Source organism: Trypanosoma equiperdum (assembly GCF_001457755.1).
Source record: "Trypanosoma equiperdum strain OVI genome assembly, contig: ctg_602, whole genome shotgun sequence".
NCBI classification, from domain to species: Eukaryota; Euglenozoa; class Kinetoplastea; order Trypanosomatida; family Trypanosomatidae; genus Trypanosoma; species Trypanosoma equiperdum.
This window is the reverse complement of record NW_027124535.1, coordinates 101,772-120,020: the sequence shown is the minus strand read 5'-3', so window position 1 is coordinate 120,020 and position 18,249 is coordinate 101,772. Positions and strand designations below refer to the sequence as shown.

The 18,249-nt window shown below is 46.1% G+C and overlaps 6 protein-coding genes and 2 pseudogenes across 8 annotated transcripts in view; all 8 read right to left on the bottom strand.

Annotated features, from left to right (window-relative positions):
- Positions 1-1,240: 1,240 nt before the first annotated feature.
- TEOVI_000277200 (Amastin surface glycoprotein, putative) lies at positions 1,241-2,146 on the bottom strand (the record flags this gene model as incomplete). Its single annotated transcript, XM_067225793.1, has 1 exon — positions 1,241-2,146. The coding sequence occupies one exon, from the start codon at positions 2,144-2,146 to the stop codon at positions 1,241-1,243; it is 906 nt and encodes a 301-aa protein (XP_067081894.1).
- A 1,953-nt stretch (positions 2,147-4,099) lies between these two features.
- TEOVI_000277100:pseudogene lies at positions 4,100-4,963 on the bottom strand (annotated as a pseudogene). Its single transcript has one exon. A coding segment is annotated over exon 1 (864 nt).
- A 1,805-nt stretch (positions 4,964-6,768) lies between these two features.
- Positions 6,769-7,554, bottom strand: TEOVI_000277000 (uncharacterized protein; the record flags this gene model as incomplete). The annotated part of the gene is made up of 1 exon (XM_067225792.1): positions 6,769-7,554. One exon carries the CDS (start codon positions 7,552-7,554, stop codon positions 6,769-6,771), a length of 786 nt encoding a protein of 261 aa, XP_067081893.1.
- Positions 7,555-8,312: 758 nt separating this feature from the next.
- Positions 8,313-8,711, bottom strand: TEOVI_000276900 (DnaJ domain containing protein, putative; the record flags this gene model as incomplete). The annotated part of the gene is made up of 1 exon (XM_067225791.1): positions 8,313-8,711. The coding sequence occupies one exon, from the start codon at positions 8,709-8,711 to the stop codon at positions 8,313-8,315; it is 399 nt and encodes a 132-aa protein (XP_067081892.1).
- A 1,039-nt stretch (positions 8,712-9,750) lies between these two features.
- On the bottom strand, positions 9,751-11,787 carry TEOVI_000276800 (uncharacterized protein; the record flags this gene model as incomplete). The annotated part of the gene is made up of 1 exon (XM_067225790.1): positions 9,751-11,787. The coding sequence occupies one exon, from the start codon at positions 11,785-11,787 to the stop codon at positions 9,751-9,753; it is 2,037 nt and encodes a 678-aa protein (XP_067081891.1).
- Positions 11,788-12,153: 366 nt separating this feature from the next.
- TEOVI_000276700 (Mitochondrial RNA processing endonuclease 1 (mRPN1)) lies at positions 12,154-13,614 on the bottom strand (the record flags this gene model as incomplete). The annotated part of the gene is made up of 1 exon (XM_067225789.1): positions 12,154-13,614. One exon carries the CDS (start codon positions 13,612-13,614, stop codon positions 12,154-12,156), a length of 1,461 nt encoding a protein of 486 aa, XP_067081890.1.
- A 1,150-nt stretch (positions 13,615-14,764) lies between these two features.
- Positions 14,765-16,030, bottom strand: TEOVI_000276600 (uncharacterized protein; the record flags this gene model as incomplete). Its single annotated transcript, XM_067225788.1, has 1 exon — positions 14,765-16,030. One exon carries the CDS (start codon positions 16,028-16,030, stop codon positions 14,765-14,767), a length of 1,266 nt encoding a protein of 421 aa, XP_067081889.1.
- Positions 16,031-17,307: 1,277 nt separating this feature from the next.
- Positions 17,308-18,249, bottom strand: part of TEOVI_000276500:pseudogene — a 1,848-nt pseudogene continuing 906 nt past the window's right edge. The window contains exon 1 of the mRNA in view: positions 17,308-18,249. This exon is cut by the window's right edge and continues 906 nt beyond it. Coding sequence covers positions 17,308-18,249 — 942 coding nt within the window.

Genomic DNA, 18,249 nt, shown 5'->3' with positions numbered 1-18,249 from the left:
TATATATATATATATATATATAGGTATAAATATATTTTATACGCGTGTGCGAGATGAAGCTCACTAGGAGGTAGAGAATCAAAATCTTAATCTGAAAAGTAGATGCCACTACTACAACGGTAACAACAAACGGTAAGCAAAGTGAGTTGGGGGGAACTTAACGGCTATTGTCATACAGAAACGGTCTCCACACACACGCACACACACGCACACACACACACACACACACACACAAAATAAAAAAGCCCGTCAGAGGCGTTTGTTTGGTACCGCCTCCCGACAGGACCCCCTCCCCCCATTGGCAGAAATATACCCCCTATTCCCTCTCCCAAACATCCAAGGCAATAATAAGGGAATGGAAAATAATCAGAGAAAAAGAGTAAAGATACGTTAAAAGATAAGAAATGCGGTAAGCACAAACACAAACGCTGATATTAAATATAACCCCCCTCTTTCCTCCTTCCATGCATTACCTTCTCATTTACAATTGCGATAAAACACGTGGTGGCGGGGTGAGACGCCCAATGGCATAAAAAATTGTGGGAGGGGGCGGTGGAAGGAATAAAATGGAAAAAGTAACACTGAAGTCTGGAAACTACAAAACGATATACAAAAGAACATAAGGAGGAGAAAAAAAAATGTCAGAAAGCGGGTCATGTGGATGAAAATACAAGGTGGAACAAACCGAAGAGGGAAGAGAGAAAACTAAAATTTAAAATAAAACGAGCTCGTCGTATGCATGAATTTATACCGTCTATATGCAAACATATATGCGTGCGCAGTTGAGAGGCTTCCCTTTCTTAAACACTTCTCTACACCCGAGAGGTGAAAAACAAAAACATTTTTTCTTGTAAAATTGTATAATAATTGCAAAATCAAAGTGAGATCACTTCCACTTCCCCTCCAGCATACAACAAACCTACCATTTCTTCCCTTCGGGAAGTGCTCGGCACCAGTGTAGACACCGTTGTACAGTTTTTCTTTGTTGTTTTATTTATCCCACCTCGTTTCTCCCCACTTCCGCATGCCTCCCCCCCCTTTTCTTGCCCTTTGGTGGTACAATTTATTTATTTAGTTTTCTCGTTTACCTGGCAGCTTGCTCCATACGCAAACGTGGGTGGGACCGAATCTTCCCCCCTCCACATATACACACACACACACACACACACATGCACCTCCCTTCCACCTTCCTACAGAATTTTCACCGTAATACCTCCTAAATGGCACACAAGGAGAGATTCTATGCCCTAAGTGCGAAAACTACAAGCGCCATTAGAAACAACAGCGTCCCCACTATTAAAAGGGCGAAACCAGGTCCATAAACTTTGTTACGATCCAAACTGGCATCCTCACAGAAACGGGATACGTACACACTTATAGTCATTGCCCAACTAATGACCTCACACAATACCACAACACCACCCACCGCTACAATAGTCCACTTATTACTCGCCACAATCGAGTCTTCCGCTGGCAAGATGCCGCTACGCGATTCCATCCTGCGTGCCGGAGTTTGCCCCTCTGCATTATATTGTGACATGTACTTTGCCAACGCAGACCTGATATAAAGATAAATAATTGATGCCAAGAGGCAAATAGATATGATAGAAAATGCGGCTCCAGTCTGAAGTCTCCCGCGAATGGGTGCACACGGCAGAAGTTGAGTGCGGATAGTGTAACTTACCGAGTCACAATCCGTTTTGTAACCCCAAAAAGTAAAACACGCACCACCAACTTCGTCGAGTTGCGATAGAGAAGTACCAAGAATAGCGAAAAAGATGTTGAGCAGGGATGCACCTAGAAACAGACTGCGTGCATCACTAGGTGATATGATTCCATAATCAAACCTATTAATAACATTGCGTCGCATGGTTGAGCCACCGCCACCGCCACCGCCCCCGGTCCCGCCTGCGTGCGCACGTGGTGTCATGTTGCTCTGCTGCCTGTTGTCCGTTATGGAGACGGCCGCTGTTTCATGCGTTTGTGGCGGCTGCCCCCGTTGGGGGTAACGATTGTTCTCATCCGCAGAACCGTCAGAATATTCGCATTCCGCGTAAGCTTCGGTCCCCCGCTGCCTGTTGTATTGCAGCTGGGCAGTCGGATCTACATGCACAGAGGCCACTGCAGAGTTTGCGCCACCATGCATTTTTTCTTTTTCGTTTCTTTCGTGTGTGTAATGAAACTGAATCTATATTTAGTATGCCCACTACCCAGTGGCTAAAGTTTATACACGAGTGCCTTTTCTTCCCAAAGCTCGCTAAAATCCCGCGATATTTTGTTATTTTGGTAGTAAAGAGCGGGTCTTTTGTCGCTAACGGAAGTGTTACAAACAACATATGGCATGGTAGTATCATACAAAAGAGGGGGAAACATGCGTAATAAACTTTCTTTGCCTTAAATTGCATAGGGTTTTACAAGAAGTAACTTAACATTGGGAAGGTAACCCTTACAAATATTCCCGTGGAGAAAGATGTACGTACATACACCTGAAACAAGTCGTTTATTGGGTCAAAAATCAGTAAAGCTAAATCACCAGTCCGGGAGAGGGAATGAACTACTATTCCTTCAGCGGTAGGTTGGAACAAATCCTGTATAAGACGAAGTTCTTTTTGTTAGAGAAATGGAGCACAGTTCCCCCCTACATGTATGCTTCTTCTTCACACATATTCATACATACACGCTCCCCTTTATTTTACCTATCTCCCTCTCTGACCTTAATGCTCTGCCATATTATCTCCATTAACTTTACTCATTAATAATTAATTAATTTGTTTCATTTCACTTCATTTTCCCTTTCTCAGTGTTTTTCTCGGCTACCTCCACCTTTTCGTCACGCCACATCATCAACATCCCAAGACACACACACACACACACATACATACACATACACTTCCCTTTGCTCCAACTTTGCCGCCGTCAGACTCCCACACCAGCCCCTTCTCTTTTTTTAAAAAAAGGATTTTTTTTTGTTTTTCTTTTATTATTTTACACATTTGTATTCACTTACATTTATATAAACCCTCCTGTTCTCTTGTTCATCTTCCATTTCCATCCTCACCATCAGCTCACCCATATTTCCTTCATCCCGCATGAATTTACAAAGAAAAAAATGCGGGTGGGGGACTGAATGAAAAAGAGGGAGCGAGATGATGGTATGGACACGACAGGAGGAAATAAATAAATGAAAACATATGAGTAAATAAACATATACAGGTATGCGCATGAGTAGAAGGGGAGGCGAAGGGATGAGGCAGGCAGATAAAATACAGAGAAAAGGAGAATGCACAAAGGAAAACAAAACAAAACACGTGCACAAAGAGATTAGCGTGCATATGTATAGGTTTTCTTACATACAAATATATATATATATATATATATATATGATTTTACGTATTAATATGGTGTCAAGCTGACGGGATGATACAAGTATGCAGAAACGTAAGGGAAGCAGTATCAGCATCAGCATCGGTAAAGCAAAACAAAACGAAACAGAAGTTTGGCAGAGTGCACATGGAAGAGAGGAGGTGCCCCTCATAAGTTCTCATGCATCTGAGAGTAGCAGCAAGAGAAAAAAACGAAAATGTTTTTTTTTCTTTTAATATAGTTTATCAATAAAGGATGGTATGGCAATACGTGGACGGAAAGGAATTGCGTATGTGTGTGAGCGAGGAACAACAGATGTTGAGGCATATTTGTGTATATATTCATACCATGAGGCAACAGCAACAGCAGACGCGCCACCGATGCATAACATGCGACGCCGAGTAAAAGAGAACAACTCCAGCGCATCAACCTCTTTCTTCCTTCTCTTCTCTTCTCTTCTCTCCTCGGTCTGGTCATTGTTTCTTTTTTTTCTTTTGCTTCACGTATTTTGTCGTGTAAGGAACACGCACAAGGAAAAGAATTTATTTTTTCTTCCTAAACGGCACACGGAAATGGTGTAAAATTCACGGCTCGGTTTACCCCTTTACAGCTTCACTCACATGTAATTTACATTCACACACGTGTCCGCGTGCGTGTCTATTTTTCTTTTTCTTTTTATGTGTTCATGTGTGTATTTGTTCACATGTATAATCGCTTGCGGATGTGTTCTCATCCCCTAGTCTTCAATATTGAACAGTTCGCGAAGTTTCTTCGCCACGCTGTCTTCCGCATTGGTGCCAATAACCTCCAGATGTGGAAGGGCATCTTTTAAACGTTGTTGTGCATTTCCCATGATATAACCCTTTCCAGCGGCAGCAAGCATTTGGACATCATTCATGCCGTCCCCAAAGGAAACAATGTCCTTCAGTTCCAAACCCAGAAGTTCAGCCACCTTCGCCATAGCAGTAGCTTTATTTGCATTGTGGTGGACAACATCGAGTGTAATTGATGTGGAGCGCATGACGGAGATCCTGCCCTCGAAGCGCTTCTTCACAACTCCCTCCAGCAAATGCAAAGTATTTGGTTGTGCCAAGAAGACAAGCTCATGCACACCATCCTTTTGGTGGGCCTGCAAGTCATCCACTACTCTGTAATGGAAACCGGAAGAAGCAAACATTAGAAGCAACTCATCCCTTGCAGCATCTGTTACCCACTCATCGTGTTGAAACAAATTAACTGTGTACGGTACCTCTTTTGGGTCCTGAATGTCCTCCCCAGATGATCCGAGCCCAATTAGCTCCGACACCACATCTTCGCTAAGGTTAAAAGAGGCAATGACATTAAGCTGCGGGTCACTAACACGTGCACCATTGGAAGTAATCACATAGGTTCCCTGTAGGCCACAGCTTTTTATTGTGTGAAAGACATCGGGATGTGGGCGGCCCGTAGCAATAACAACAGGAATATTGCGCTTTAATAACTTTTGGATGGTATCGAGAGTGTAAGCACTGATACGGTGATTCTCATTTAACAGGGTGCCATCCAGATCAACAACAGCTGCACGGTAGGTCATTCGATTTGTGACGCTTACTAAACTCATGCGGCGAGACGGTGAGTGGGGGAAAAAGAGTGATATAATAGTTACGTAATATTACGTTTCAACCGAAGTCAACTATCACGAATTTATAGTTTAGGACACACCATAGCAACAACAGCAACAACAACAGCTTCACAAGAATAAAGAGTAAAATGTTTAAACCCTAACGTAAAAGTGAGGTAGAAGACATCTCCTCCTACCAAACTCATCGAGACGTTCGCGGAGAAAATCGCCGGCCTCTTCTCAACAAATCCACTCCAACAGATTACCGAGACCTTTTCGCCATTTTCCACAAACTCCGGTAAGTTGAGGAGCCAACTAAAATATATTTGAAACGAATTTGTCATTACCGGACCTCACCTCGTCGTGCAGTTTTCCCTCCTTATATTACGAGTCATAACCACCCGGCACGGGAATGGAAATTCAGTAAGCGACATAAGCCGTTCACGAGTTTAATTCCATTGCGTATTAATAATGTCCTTCTTTGAAGCTATTATGGAAGAATTGTACTCTACTTCCACGGACCGCGCACGCGATCGTATGGGAAAAAAAAAAGCAATAAGTGAAAATTAAGCAAACAATGCTAATAAACAACGATCAAATAGGCAAGAAAGGAAAAAAGAAGCATTAAAGATACACATAGCACACAAACATTTGTTGGATATAAGGGCAACAGTAATTGTCACCAGAGAGACATCCCGCTTCCGTTGCTGTAAAGGCGAAGCGTGTCGCGTAGTGCTGTTGGGAGTTTAATGGCATGTGCTGCAGGAACATGTGGTGACGGGAGAATCTACCGCCTTCAATCACGTGTGTACGTTTTGGGAGGGAAAAGGGGGGAAGCTGTGGAAGGCGAGAGGAGCTTACAAAAAACAAAAAAAAAGTAAACGCGCAAAAGTAATAGTCGCGTCGCCCAACCACCAACGCGCAACCGAACTAATTAACAACACGTTCCCACCCACGCACGCACACAAACACGCATACATCAAACTTTCAGAAAAAAAATTCGCAAAGGAGTGCTTGTCTGAAGGAGCAGTGCGGTCGAGTTGTGAGGTACTAATAACATACGTTGAAATAAATAAATATATACTAATACATGCACGTACGTAGATATACTCACTATTTCATTCAGTAACCTATCCCTCCAGTGTTGTGACGTGCGCTTCATTTCCTTTCCTTTTATTTCCATTATTTCCCTTGATTGACTTCTTTTCTTTCAACCGCCTTCATAAAAACACACAACACGACGGAGGAATCATCTACTGCATAATGAAGGAATTGAGAATTTTTTTAAAAAGGTAATAAAATAAGGGAAATAAAAGGGAAAAAAAAGGGTAAAGTAATAATAATAATAATGACACTTTGCTCGTGGTGTTGAACTTCTTTCGGTTGAACTACTTCCCCCCCCCCCTATTCCCTTTTATACCCACACTTTCAGGCGTCGTGCCGTCGCACAAGTGGGTAACTGAAGTTCCGCCAAGTAGTTTTGCAAGAAACAACAAAACCCATGAACCCATGAGCACACACACACACACACATAAAAATAGATTCAAAGAAAAAAAACAAAAGTTTTGGAAATCGAAGTAGTGCATAATATCTACGGTACAAGAATAGATGAAAAATATGACCAAGACAGAACGTGAATAAATGTACAAAAGCAAAAAAGAAAACAGGAAAGAAAAAGCAGGTGCGCTTCCCACTCATGCTTACACAAAGCACTTACTCTCACTTGCACGAACTAAGAAGGTGGGGAAAACACAAATATAAAAAAAAACGTAGCAAACCATGAGGCTAGCCCCACGAAATATGCTTTAAAGGTGATACTGCTCCACTTCATCTGATTCAGCAGGCGGTGGAGCGACCTCTTTATCTGGCACAATGCTGACACCGGGGGAAACGGCAGGTGAAAAGAGAGGACTGACTTTAGTTAGGTCTGATGGTTTCTTTCCTCTTCGACTCTTTTGATCCGTGACGTCTGCAGGCCACCGCGCCAATAAGGGCGCTCCTGTGATATTTGCTGAAGAGACGGGTGGGGAAACAAGCGGTGGCTCAGCCATCCTTACCCTCGAATCAGATCTCGGCCTCCCTCTTCCCCTTCGGGCACCACCTGCAACTTTTTCTTCAGTCGCACCATCAGTTTCAACGCCTGCCTTGTGACCCTCTGCCAAAATCCTGCTCCCTTTCCTCACTTTTCCCTTCATGAATTTCTGAGACTTGGAGAGATCCCTGGAACGAATCAGCAACTGTAGCTCAAGCACATTGGAAGAATTCATCGCGCGTCGCACCAAGTGAATGGTGTCTGCAGCCACACCGTTCACGGATAAGATCTGTGCAGTGTGCAAACCGGGTCGTGAGATATTATCGCATAGCAACTCCCGTGCCAACACCGATTCTTCAAGAAGAGTTTTGGGAAGGGCATTAAGGTAAATCTTCGCCTTACTTTTGTGCATTTCTATTTCCCACGGGTGGCGTGCAGACTCACGATTGAGGGTGAGTGTTGCCCATAGTGCTGATTTGGGGTATCCGACATACTCACTGAGCGTAAAGGACATGACGGTGGCCGCCCTCGAGAGGAACATCCTAGAGCCACAAAACATGGTTGCGGATGCTTCGTTGAAAATTTTAATATATATATATGTATATATATGTGTGTGTGTCGCGTCTACTACTTACACAGGTTATGTGCCCCGTGCACTATCGAGTCACTGTGCTTAGTTCACTTTAAAAGCACTGCGCACAAGGTCGTTGTTTAACTCCAAAATGTGTATTGAATGTGAAGGGGGGGAAAATACGGAATCAAATTGTAACAGTCGAGTGGAGAACATGCAACTCAGAAGATGAGTAAGGAAAAAGGGAACAAATGGACAGCAAAGTCAATTTGAACTTGCGGTGGTTGCGAAAACTACAGTCCACACGGCATATCAGTGGTTTGATGGAAGCCGATGGTGCCACGGCAGGATGAAATACTTTTCAGTTCACCAGTAGAAAAATTGTGCGACGCCACCGAATCCTCCACGGGGAGAGTTTCCTGAAGCATTGAACCTACAAGAATCCCTTTCACAGCTTTCCCGACAATGTACGCAAGCAAAACATGGGACAAATCCAAAGAGTCGCCATTCAACGTCCTTCACGACCGCCCAACAGCTTCCCATAGATAAAAGCAATAGCACACTGAAGCTACCTCTGCTGTGAATTGGCTTCTATCAATCCCCTTTCACACACTCTCTCTCTTTGGAAACAACGGTCATGTTATCCTCGACAACGGGTCCATCCCCCCCCCCCACACACACACCCACGCACCTCCTTTCGATGACGGCCCGCTTCTTCAAACACACAAAAGCATGTTCCACCCCGGTTAGGGTGTGTATTCTTCGTCATCTTCATCTTCAGTAACTTGTACAGTTTCTGCAGAGGTGGGTTCCGTGGGACAGTTGACCACAGGCATAACTTCATTCTGTGCCAGCGTTTGGCGAAGAGCAGCCACCCTTGCAGAAAAGTTCACGCCACATTTCGTGTCGTACGACCTGCGGTGGTCCGGATTGGACAACACCTCATAAGCTTCCACAATACTCTGGTACTGCCGCTGCACCTCAGCTTCATTTTCTCCAGTGCGGTAAGCCGCGCGATCGGGGTGCAGCTGAAGGGAGAGCCGCTTAAATTGACGCGTCAACTCCGCTTGGCTAACAGTGGGGGCAACGCCCAACACGGCGTAAAGGGATGGTGTAGCTGATACAACCGTGTTTATGCCAGCCATATCCCACTTCTCGCCTGCTGCTTCACAACTCTCCCCCCTCCTACTGGTGCCCCGTGTACTTTACCACGCAAACAAATAAACTGACACTAACTAATAAATGTGGGGATAGGGGAAATAAGCAGTTGACAAGCGCTCGGCTCGTAATCCACTTGCCTTCCGCCTGTTTACCGAACGATCGCACATCAAAATCAAACCAAAAAATATAAATAGAAGAGATACGGAGGAAGAAAAGTCATAAAGTGGTACGCCAGCGTCACACATTCGAGAGTTTATTTGGGAGATGGAGCTGGGGTTAACATGTCAGGCTTGGTCACGCAGTTCGGTTTGTACAACATGTTTGTTAAGTTGTTTCACCAGCTCCTCCCTATTACTAGAGCGAAGGAGTAAAAAAAACAACAAGAAACAAAGAGAATATACATTACGTAAAAGTGAACAATCACCTACAAAAAACAAAGTCACGCTGGAACTGGCGAGGTCGCCCCTGCGATACATGCCTCACGGCCCGCGCGGCACCAAACAAGCAGCATCCAGGCAGCTTCGAAAGGAAGTAAAATACGAATGAACCACATCCTGCTCTCCTTTATATAGACCAACTAACGTTCGTTGCAAGGTACTTGTGAAGGGAAGTGCACCTTCCCTTCACATGTAAACCGCCCACTCCCCGGCACGCATATATATATATATATATATGTATATGGGGGGGGGGTATGTGTGTGTCAGCAAAGCTATTAGTGTCCCTGTCTTGTTCCGAAGCAAAGAGGTGGCACTTCAAGCGCACACAAAGAAGGATCTTAAGCAAAAAATAAAGTCTGTGCCAGACCCTGCGCTGATCCCACGAGGGCATCCACTGCTGCCACACCGCACGCGTAGCGCCACAGTCAACCGTAAACAGGAAGCACAAGTTCCTTGCCGAACTTATAGCGTGAGAGTCTCCCTTAGCCGTCAGTTGCATTGCACGTGAACGAAAGAACCGCTGCAACCGCCTTCAATCCATTGAGTCACGGCGTAGTCAGCAACACCGCGCGGTTACACCGTTACATCAAATAGGTGAAACGGGGCGCCTATCGAAAAAGCCCAAGAGTGCTCGATCGTTAAAAAATTCCCCGAGGTTGGCGATAACAACTTGACGAATGTCTAACCCACGAGAGGTGCTTTCCCCGTCACCGCAGCTGCTCTCTCTCCCCTCACCACTTTGTCTACCCTCTGGAAACTTATAAATGCCCTCAGGAACGCGAATCACTTCCCCGAAGAGCACGTAATGCTCACCTGCCCAAAGAGACTCCACGACGCCACGTGCAGCACACTCCTCCGCAATGACACGGTCCACTGCGCGCCTATCCTCCTTCTCTTTTGCTATACTCTGAAGGTGGCGGTCATGATCCACCATCCACCTATGCGCTGTGATCCATGTGGTGAGCGCCTGATCCTCCGACTCCACGATACGTTTCCTCAAGGCGGCCTCCTCCCGCTGCACTACTAGAACCTCATGTTCGCGCATCCATCGCTCTACAGTAATCCTACCAGCACCATCGGTGGTATTCAGAAATAAGAATCGAGCACACGCCCGCAGCTGTTGTTCAAACAAACCAATTTCACGCCGCCGATACACCTCGTATTCACAAACCAACTCAATGGACCGTGTGATGCGCGCCTCTTCGAGGGCTCGCTGCCACTCCTCACGTTCTTTCTTCATGAGTGTCTCGATTAGTTCCTGGAAGCTACGAGGACATACTGTCTCATTGAGTGCCAATTCTTCGGCATTCTGAATAGATAACCGCTGCTGCATCTCGGTATTGAGGAGCAAGCGCTGCCGTTCCAGTTCCTCAGTCGAAACAATACTACTGCGGCATTTTCTCTCAAAATGATACAAGATATGACGAATTTCTGTGAACTCTCCCGCACAAATCCGCCCGCGTGCCCCTTCCTCCACCTCTATGGTGCCAAGTACATGCAGGTATTTGTAATAGTTCATATGAAAACGTTTGCCCCTTGTTTTCGTTTCACGTGGGCCTTCGTCACATCCGGGTGGAGTTGTTGTTTCCACTGAGAGCGCCTCACGTTCCCGAAGTAACCTGAGGGCGAATGCAAAATAGGCCATCATGGATTCAAAGCGTTCGTGCTCCCGATTCCGGACGTCGGTGAGAACCTTCTGAGCATCAATAAAAAAACGGTGTTGATCATAAAGCACTTGAAGTTCCACCTCCCGCTGTTGTAGCAACGTCTCCTCCAGGGTTTCGTGTCCCCCAATCACAATGGAAGTGTACAGACAGGTAATACCGACTGCAGGCTCAAGTGGGATGGCGGATTCCTCTAAAACCTCCATGTCCAATAAAAGGCAGCGACACGGATGTGGAGGACAGCATGAGATAAATTCACCGAGCATGGCAACCCTCGCTTCTTTCTCTTTTTTTACCAGATCTATTAGAGAGCGCCGTATCTCTACTTGTTTCAAGAACTCACTACACACACTACTCCTCAAATCCACGAATTCCCTCATTATATCCATCTGACTCTCCTCCACGCTCTTGAAGGCGTCTGTATTTGCTAGGGGTTCTTTAGCACATTGCTTTCCCTCGCCAAACCAACGATCAGCAAAAATGTGCTCCTTAGCCTTGACGGAAGCTCTTTTGATCATTTGATTGAGCTCATCTTCTGTGGTTAGTGTAGGAGGCCACGGTTCGCACAATGAAGGCAGAAAGCAACCCTCGTCGTCTCCGGCCATAAAATAACAACGAACAGGTGAAGTTGAGTAAGCTATGGCCTTTATGAGCTGGCGCCCCTGTCTCTCCATGAGTTCTACCCATTGCAATGACCGCCCCGTGGCAGGTCGTGCTGTAGCGCGTCGCTCCAACAACCAAGAAAGGCGTGACGCGGAAGTTAACTGACCACCCTCCGAAGTCGATCGTGACACACTGCGGCCTTGCGAACGAGAGGATGCAACCACTAAAGCGCATGAGTTTACCTCAGACAAGAAAGGAAGCTTGGGGCGGAACACTGCAACCGAGTTTTCATCCCCCGATGGACAGTAGCGTGTCGTACTTTTTTGTTGCGTATGAATTAACGGCAGTTGTGACATTGTGTTGTTTCTTCTTGTGCTGCTTTCCCTCACCACAGGTTGGATTCACTCCTTTCCTCCACGTTGTTGCGGTTCAACTTCGCAGTCGTTGGGAGCGCTCAGCTTTGGTCCCACAGATGAATTCTCCTTGTACACTCTCTCCTTTGTTTTGGGGATGTGAAAGGACGCCCGTACTTTAATCCCTGACGGCCTCGCAAATACGTATAAATGAGGAAGAAAGCCAACAAGAGAAAGCGAAAAATAAAGAAAAAATTTTCAGTTAGCACACCAGCCCCGCCGACCTCTCTACCTTTAGACAGATCTTCCCCCATAATATTTTGTTCCCTCGCTCGGAAAAGAAGAAAAAACAACAACACAATGTACACTTCAGGGCGGCTGCCCACCCGGAAGGCGAAGCAAACCATAGAAATCTGCCATTTCAGAGAAAAAAATCTTTTTCGTCCAACAAACCACCCCAGTCGGGGTCCGCTTCTCCATTGCATTTGTTAGAGCCATATTTTCTCCACCTGAGGCATTGGCTAGTACATCACCAACAGGATTGGTATTCGAAAGGTTCCACTCGTTCACGCACGTGTCAACAGAACTCCGCGGTCCCTTCAACAACTCCTGCCTCTGCTGCTGCAGTGGTGGGTGCGGGGGCAATAACCATCGCATGGCGTGTTCGTCCTGTCGGAACCGTTCCCGCCGCTTACGTAACGTATAAAAGGGGCACGACACATCCAGCAGATACTTCTCACGTCGGACAAGATCCACAACGGCAGGCACGAGGGACGCGGCATACCGCGCCATCAATGCAAGAATAACAAGACCCACGATGCCATCTAAACACTCTTCCACCATAGAAACTAAAGGAATGGTATAAGGAGCCCCGTGAATTGAGGGTATAGATGTGAAACCGTCGTTAGTGCTAGACTGCAAAGACCATAATGCCACGTGCAATTCACCAATAATCGCCTCAACAATATCAGCTTTAAATTTCACTGATTTTTCCTTCACATCTCTGCCTCCTAGCTTGTCGCTAAGCTGCAGCAAGGTGAAAACATGAACCAGGTGCTGATTACACTCAAGAACCGTCCGTAATGCATCCATCACCAAAACATTTGAATTTGCCCGCCAGTTAACCTCTGGAAAAAGAAGCACGATACGACGACAAACAGAATGCCCCCAATTGTGATCACCAATGCACTCCATCCGCTGAAAAGCAGCGTCACGCTGCAAGCCACCAGAGCTTGCCGTTGTAAAGAGGGAATCTACAACGTTCAGCACACCAAGTTTACCCAAGACGCGGATTTGACTCTGTAGCCGTAACGCACTTTTTTCAGCAACCTCTTTCCAAAGTGTTGCGGGATCCCCATGATACACGGCAGATTCTTCAAGACAAGGTGACCCATCCTCAGTAATGGCATGAAGTGATGACGAGCGCTGGTTAACTAAGGAACACTGCAGTATTCCCTCCCACCTTCTGGCCTCCTCAACAAAAAAATTTCGTGCTGCAGTTGGAGAAACACCAACAGCTCCATCCTTATATTGTCTCGCTCTCTGAAACAACAGCCACATGAGTGCCTCTACCGTAACATGTGCCTGTGAACCAGTGTGTGAAAGAATTGTTTGAGACACCTCCCCGCAAAGGCGACAACAGTTTGAGGCTGAAGAACGTGAAAAGAAAAAGTCATTTTGATTGGGCAGGGTGGAGCGCAACGATAAAAGGTCCGCGTTGCCGTTTTCGTGGTCGTTCTCGACACCACATCCATTTCTGAATGATCTACACGAACGTCCACCTGAAGCGTGAAGCAACACGCGGCGCACAACTTCGCTCAAGCGAATCATGTGCCAACGGCCGAAACAAATGAATAAACAAATGAGTGTATTTTTAGTGCACTGCCCGGATTACACTCTGCGAGGCGTGTGTTTGTGCGTGCCACTGTGCGCAGCGAACCAATCATGGAAGCGAATACTATCCAAAGTAAGGATATGGACACCTTATGGTATGTACTTTCAAGCACAACTACGTACTTTTACTATTATTGTTTATTTATTTTCAGAAGCCCCTTACCGCTAAAATTGCCTCGTTTTTTTTAAAAAATGAGGTGGACGCCGAACACAAGTGAGCCCACACACCTGCATGCCACTGTTGCTTTCGGAAGCTTCCGAAACAACCACAACACACACACACACAAGAAGCGGCTCGTCCCCCTTGTTAGCACTCCTATTTATTCCTTTTGTTAGTATTGTTGTTAGTTTAGTACCACTCCCTCACTCGTTTTGTGAAGTGTGCACACCGATGTGGGCATATATCGATATGACAATACTCGCAAGGAAAAAAAAAGACGAAAAAAAAACAGAGTTCCAGGCAAGGGAAAGATGTTTAAGACCATCACATGAATTCTGTTGTTGCACAATTACACGAGGGTAAATTTTAGGAGGCGGAAAGAACAGCATATAAATGCATTTATGGGTCAGAAAAATGGATATATATATATATATATACTTTTGTAAATTGCGAGTAGACTTCGATCTATCAACAAAAAATTTTCACGGAAAGTGGAACCAACACTGGCACCACTATCACCCCCCAAAAAACAAACAAACAAAAACGAAGCAAAGAGGAACCCTTTCTATATAAGTGTAAATAGGCCGAAATACCGCATGGGCACGCCACAGCAAAATTGATATGCACAATCAGTTGGCACATAATAAAGTCTAAGCGCTGCATGTAACCCTCATCTCTGGCGGTCTCGATGATGCCAAAGGAGACTCAAAAGAAAGAAACAAAATACGAGACGCAAAACCGCATAAATGGGTACGGGCTGCTGCTCAACAGTAACAGAGGAGAGGCAAAAAACAAAAAAAAAAGAAAGCCTTCCTTCCCGATATTTCTCTCGTATCGATAATGAGGCGCACCCAGCTTCGCCCAGATCGGGTTACAACAAACGACGCTATCAACGGTAGCGCTCCTACTTTAGGAACTTGATTTCATTCAGTCATGAATGTCGTACCCATATTTGAATGTTTGGGGAAGCATTTTAGTGTGACCCATTACAGCCGCCGACCGGCGACGACGCTCTGCTACCAGTTTCTCATAATCCACTTCTTCTTGCAGAAGTTTCTTCCTGTATTGGAACACACTCACTTCCTTCTCGAGTAATCGTTGTTCTTCTTCCCGCAAAGACGGATCCCTGGACATACGTAATTCATCTGCTTCATTCTGCAAACGCGCCCGCCTCTCCTGCTCCTTAACTATTTGCTTCTGCATTTCCTCCAACCGCTCTTCAAGTATTCGTTTCTGCTTTTGCAGTTCTTCAAGCGCAGACTCCGCCCCACGCTGTTCCTGCTCCACAACTTGCTGTCTCCTTTCGTTGCTGAAGCGCGCATAAGCAATATTAACAGTTTGGTTGAAACTATGCGCGAACTCGTAGAAGTTCCGAATTGTCATGGCCCGATCCCCGTCGCGGTCATCAGCGAACACCCGATATATATCATCAATAGCATCGAAGGGGAAGTCTATATGGCAGGACCGAAAAATGCCCTGAAACTCTCGTGCGGTTAGATAACCTTTCTTGCATGCGTCTCCAATGGAGTAAACAGCCTCTACGTGCTTCCTCACCACTTTATCAGCACGCGCATTAATATCAAACCCCTGCGGAGAACCATTTCCACCAATACATTCAGGAACGCAGCTGCTGCTTGTAACGCGACTCTTTTCCCTCTCTCGGGAGAGACTATACCTGCGGCTCTCCCCACCGCGGCGGGACGAAGAGGCCGTTTGTTGTTGTGTCGTGGGCGTGTGCGGCGAGCTTGTCAAATGACTCACCGTTGCCGTGCTGGCACGTCGGTTGGCATTGGAAGTGTATAACCCATTGAGTCTGCCATCCGTCTGGGGGAAGTGAATGCTGCTGCGAGGTTCCGGTAGCTCCCGCTCAGTGGAAATATCAGCTCGCGTCGCGTTCTTTCGAAAGACATACAATTGATCATACGGGGCCAACTGCTTCTCACTTGTTACTTCCACCCAAGTTCTCGTTTCATCATCGAAGCGCTGGATGCGACGGCAGGTAAAGGGTTCAGAGGGGCGCGTCCGGTATTCGCCACCGTCGACCGTACGTTTTATATCCGTTTCCTCCCCACGAAACAACTGCTCCACGACGCGGTAAAGCTCATCGAGTGACTCGGGAGGCCTCTCGAAGGGCAACGTTACATTTACCTTCTTCCCGCATATATCACTGCATGCCAAGAGGATGAACACCATTCCGCTGCCTAACGGGAACCTCCCGTCGATAGGAGGCCAGTTCTATCAGTTTGTGGGTTCAATGCTCTTCTTCACTTTTTTTTAAAAAAATTGTGAAGTTGCGTATGTTTCACAAGGGGTTGGCTGTCTTATATATATATATATATGTATATATGTGTGTTTGTGTGTGTGTGTGTATATATGTGTGTATGTGAGTTTCTTTTCCGTCACTTCAACTATTTCTGCACGATGTCTTCCCCTTTTTCCTTTTTACACCCTATGAGAAAGAGAAGCCCAGTTAATACATGATAGAAATATTACATATACTTTTGTATGTATATATTTCCCTCTGAATTAAAACCAATTAAACCTTCAACCAGTGACTAACCAAATATTATCATTCGCGTAATTGAATACACCCGCATTTTCTTTTGTCAGAAAAAAAAAGATTATTGACCTCACTTCAACGCTGTTTACTTCCTTAATTGTAGTTACTACAACAACCGATATGCTCATTTTTGGCATTGAGTTCAACTTGCTGAAAGCAGCAAGTTTGGTTACAAGCAGTAATGCAAGGAAAGGTAGCAGCACTCGCCGCCCCCTCGCACGGTTAGAAGCATGTTGATAGGCGGGTCAACCAACTCCCAACGGAAAAACATTTACCAACACGTCCCGCAAAAAGAAAAAAAAGGAAAATCATCGACGGGCCCTCTATTTACCTTTCCCCCTCTTGTTGCAACAATGGTCAATACCAACGATGAAAATTAAAAGAGAAAGCACTTACGCACGCGTGGCAGTAAGCACCCGTTCTCCCTTCACTTCCAACATCGCAGTTCATTCATTAAACCCAGAAAATGCGCCTATCAGTTTAATGACGTAGCCAAACGTGCAAGGATTAAAACACCCAAGGCGTCCCCACCGGGCCACGAGCATTTCTTACCTCCTCCGTCCCTTTTCGCCGAACAAACTAAAATGATTTCACAATCAATCAATTCTCCAACACCGCCCCAACACTTTAAACACACCAAGCGGCAGCAGAGTTAGAACTGAGAAACCATCCGGTTGCCCCGAGAAAGGGTACAAACGTGCACGCCGTCAGCACATACTACCATTGGCATCGAAACCGTTGCGACAAACAAATATAAACCGGCAGGAACCGATAGGAAATTTACGGAAGTAAAACTGTGAGCGCGCGTTATTCCAAAGCACTGGCAACGCATGAGAAAGTGGGTGTGGATATGCACAATTACCGATGGGTCGACGTCCTCCACCATCATCGGGCCCAAACCACATAACACTCACGCCGTCCAGACATCCTTCAAATACCGTTCATCAGTTGCGAGTTTCTCAAGCAATGCCGTCGCCTCATCCTCCTTCATTGCACCATATTTCTGCGCGATGTCCAGTAGCTGCCTCTCGACATCCCTCGCCATATTCTTTGCATCCCCGCATACGTAAACATTTCCTCCTCTGCTGATTATTTCCCATACTTCCTTCCCGCGTGCCGCTAAGCGGTGCTGCACATAAACTTTATCCGCTTGTTCTCTGCTGTAAGCAACATCCCGCACGGAGAGTGCCCCATTCGATAGACACTTCTCCATAAAGTCGGCATATATATGATCCTCCTCACGCCTCCTGCAACCAAAAAACAAAAGTGCATCACCAACTTTGTTACCCTTTTCCAGCCACGCGCTACGGCGGTGGAGAAATCCAATAAAAGGCGCTACACCCGTGCCCGGGCCAATCATGATGATTGGTCGATCCTCGGCTTGAAGCGGAAGGTGGAAGTTCGATTTTCGCACAAATACGGGAATGTTTTGACCCACGGCTGCCTGCTGAAGCAAATTTGTGCAGAGGCCACCCTCGACCACAGCAACAGTAATGGCCACACTCGTCGGGTGGGTCAGAGAATCAGACGAAATGGAAAAATACCGTGGGGCAATCCGCGGCATCATCTCCAAGAAGAAACTCAGCGGGGGAGACATCGACTTGAATCGCTGCAAAAAGCCAAGGACAGTCCTTAACTCCAAAACAAGCTTGCCATACGCCTCCACCGACTCGGGTTCAGTACTCAGCAGTTTTAACAAGGTGTCCTTTTCAACGGGATCAGTGCAATGGTGGGCGAAAGCACGCAAAGTAGACTTCTTGGGGGGCCCGGCAAGATCGATGTACCACGTGAGTGCGGTGCGAATCGACGCGCGACAAGGAAAAACACACTCGCCAGTATTTTTATTTTCTAA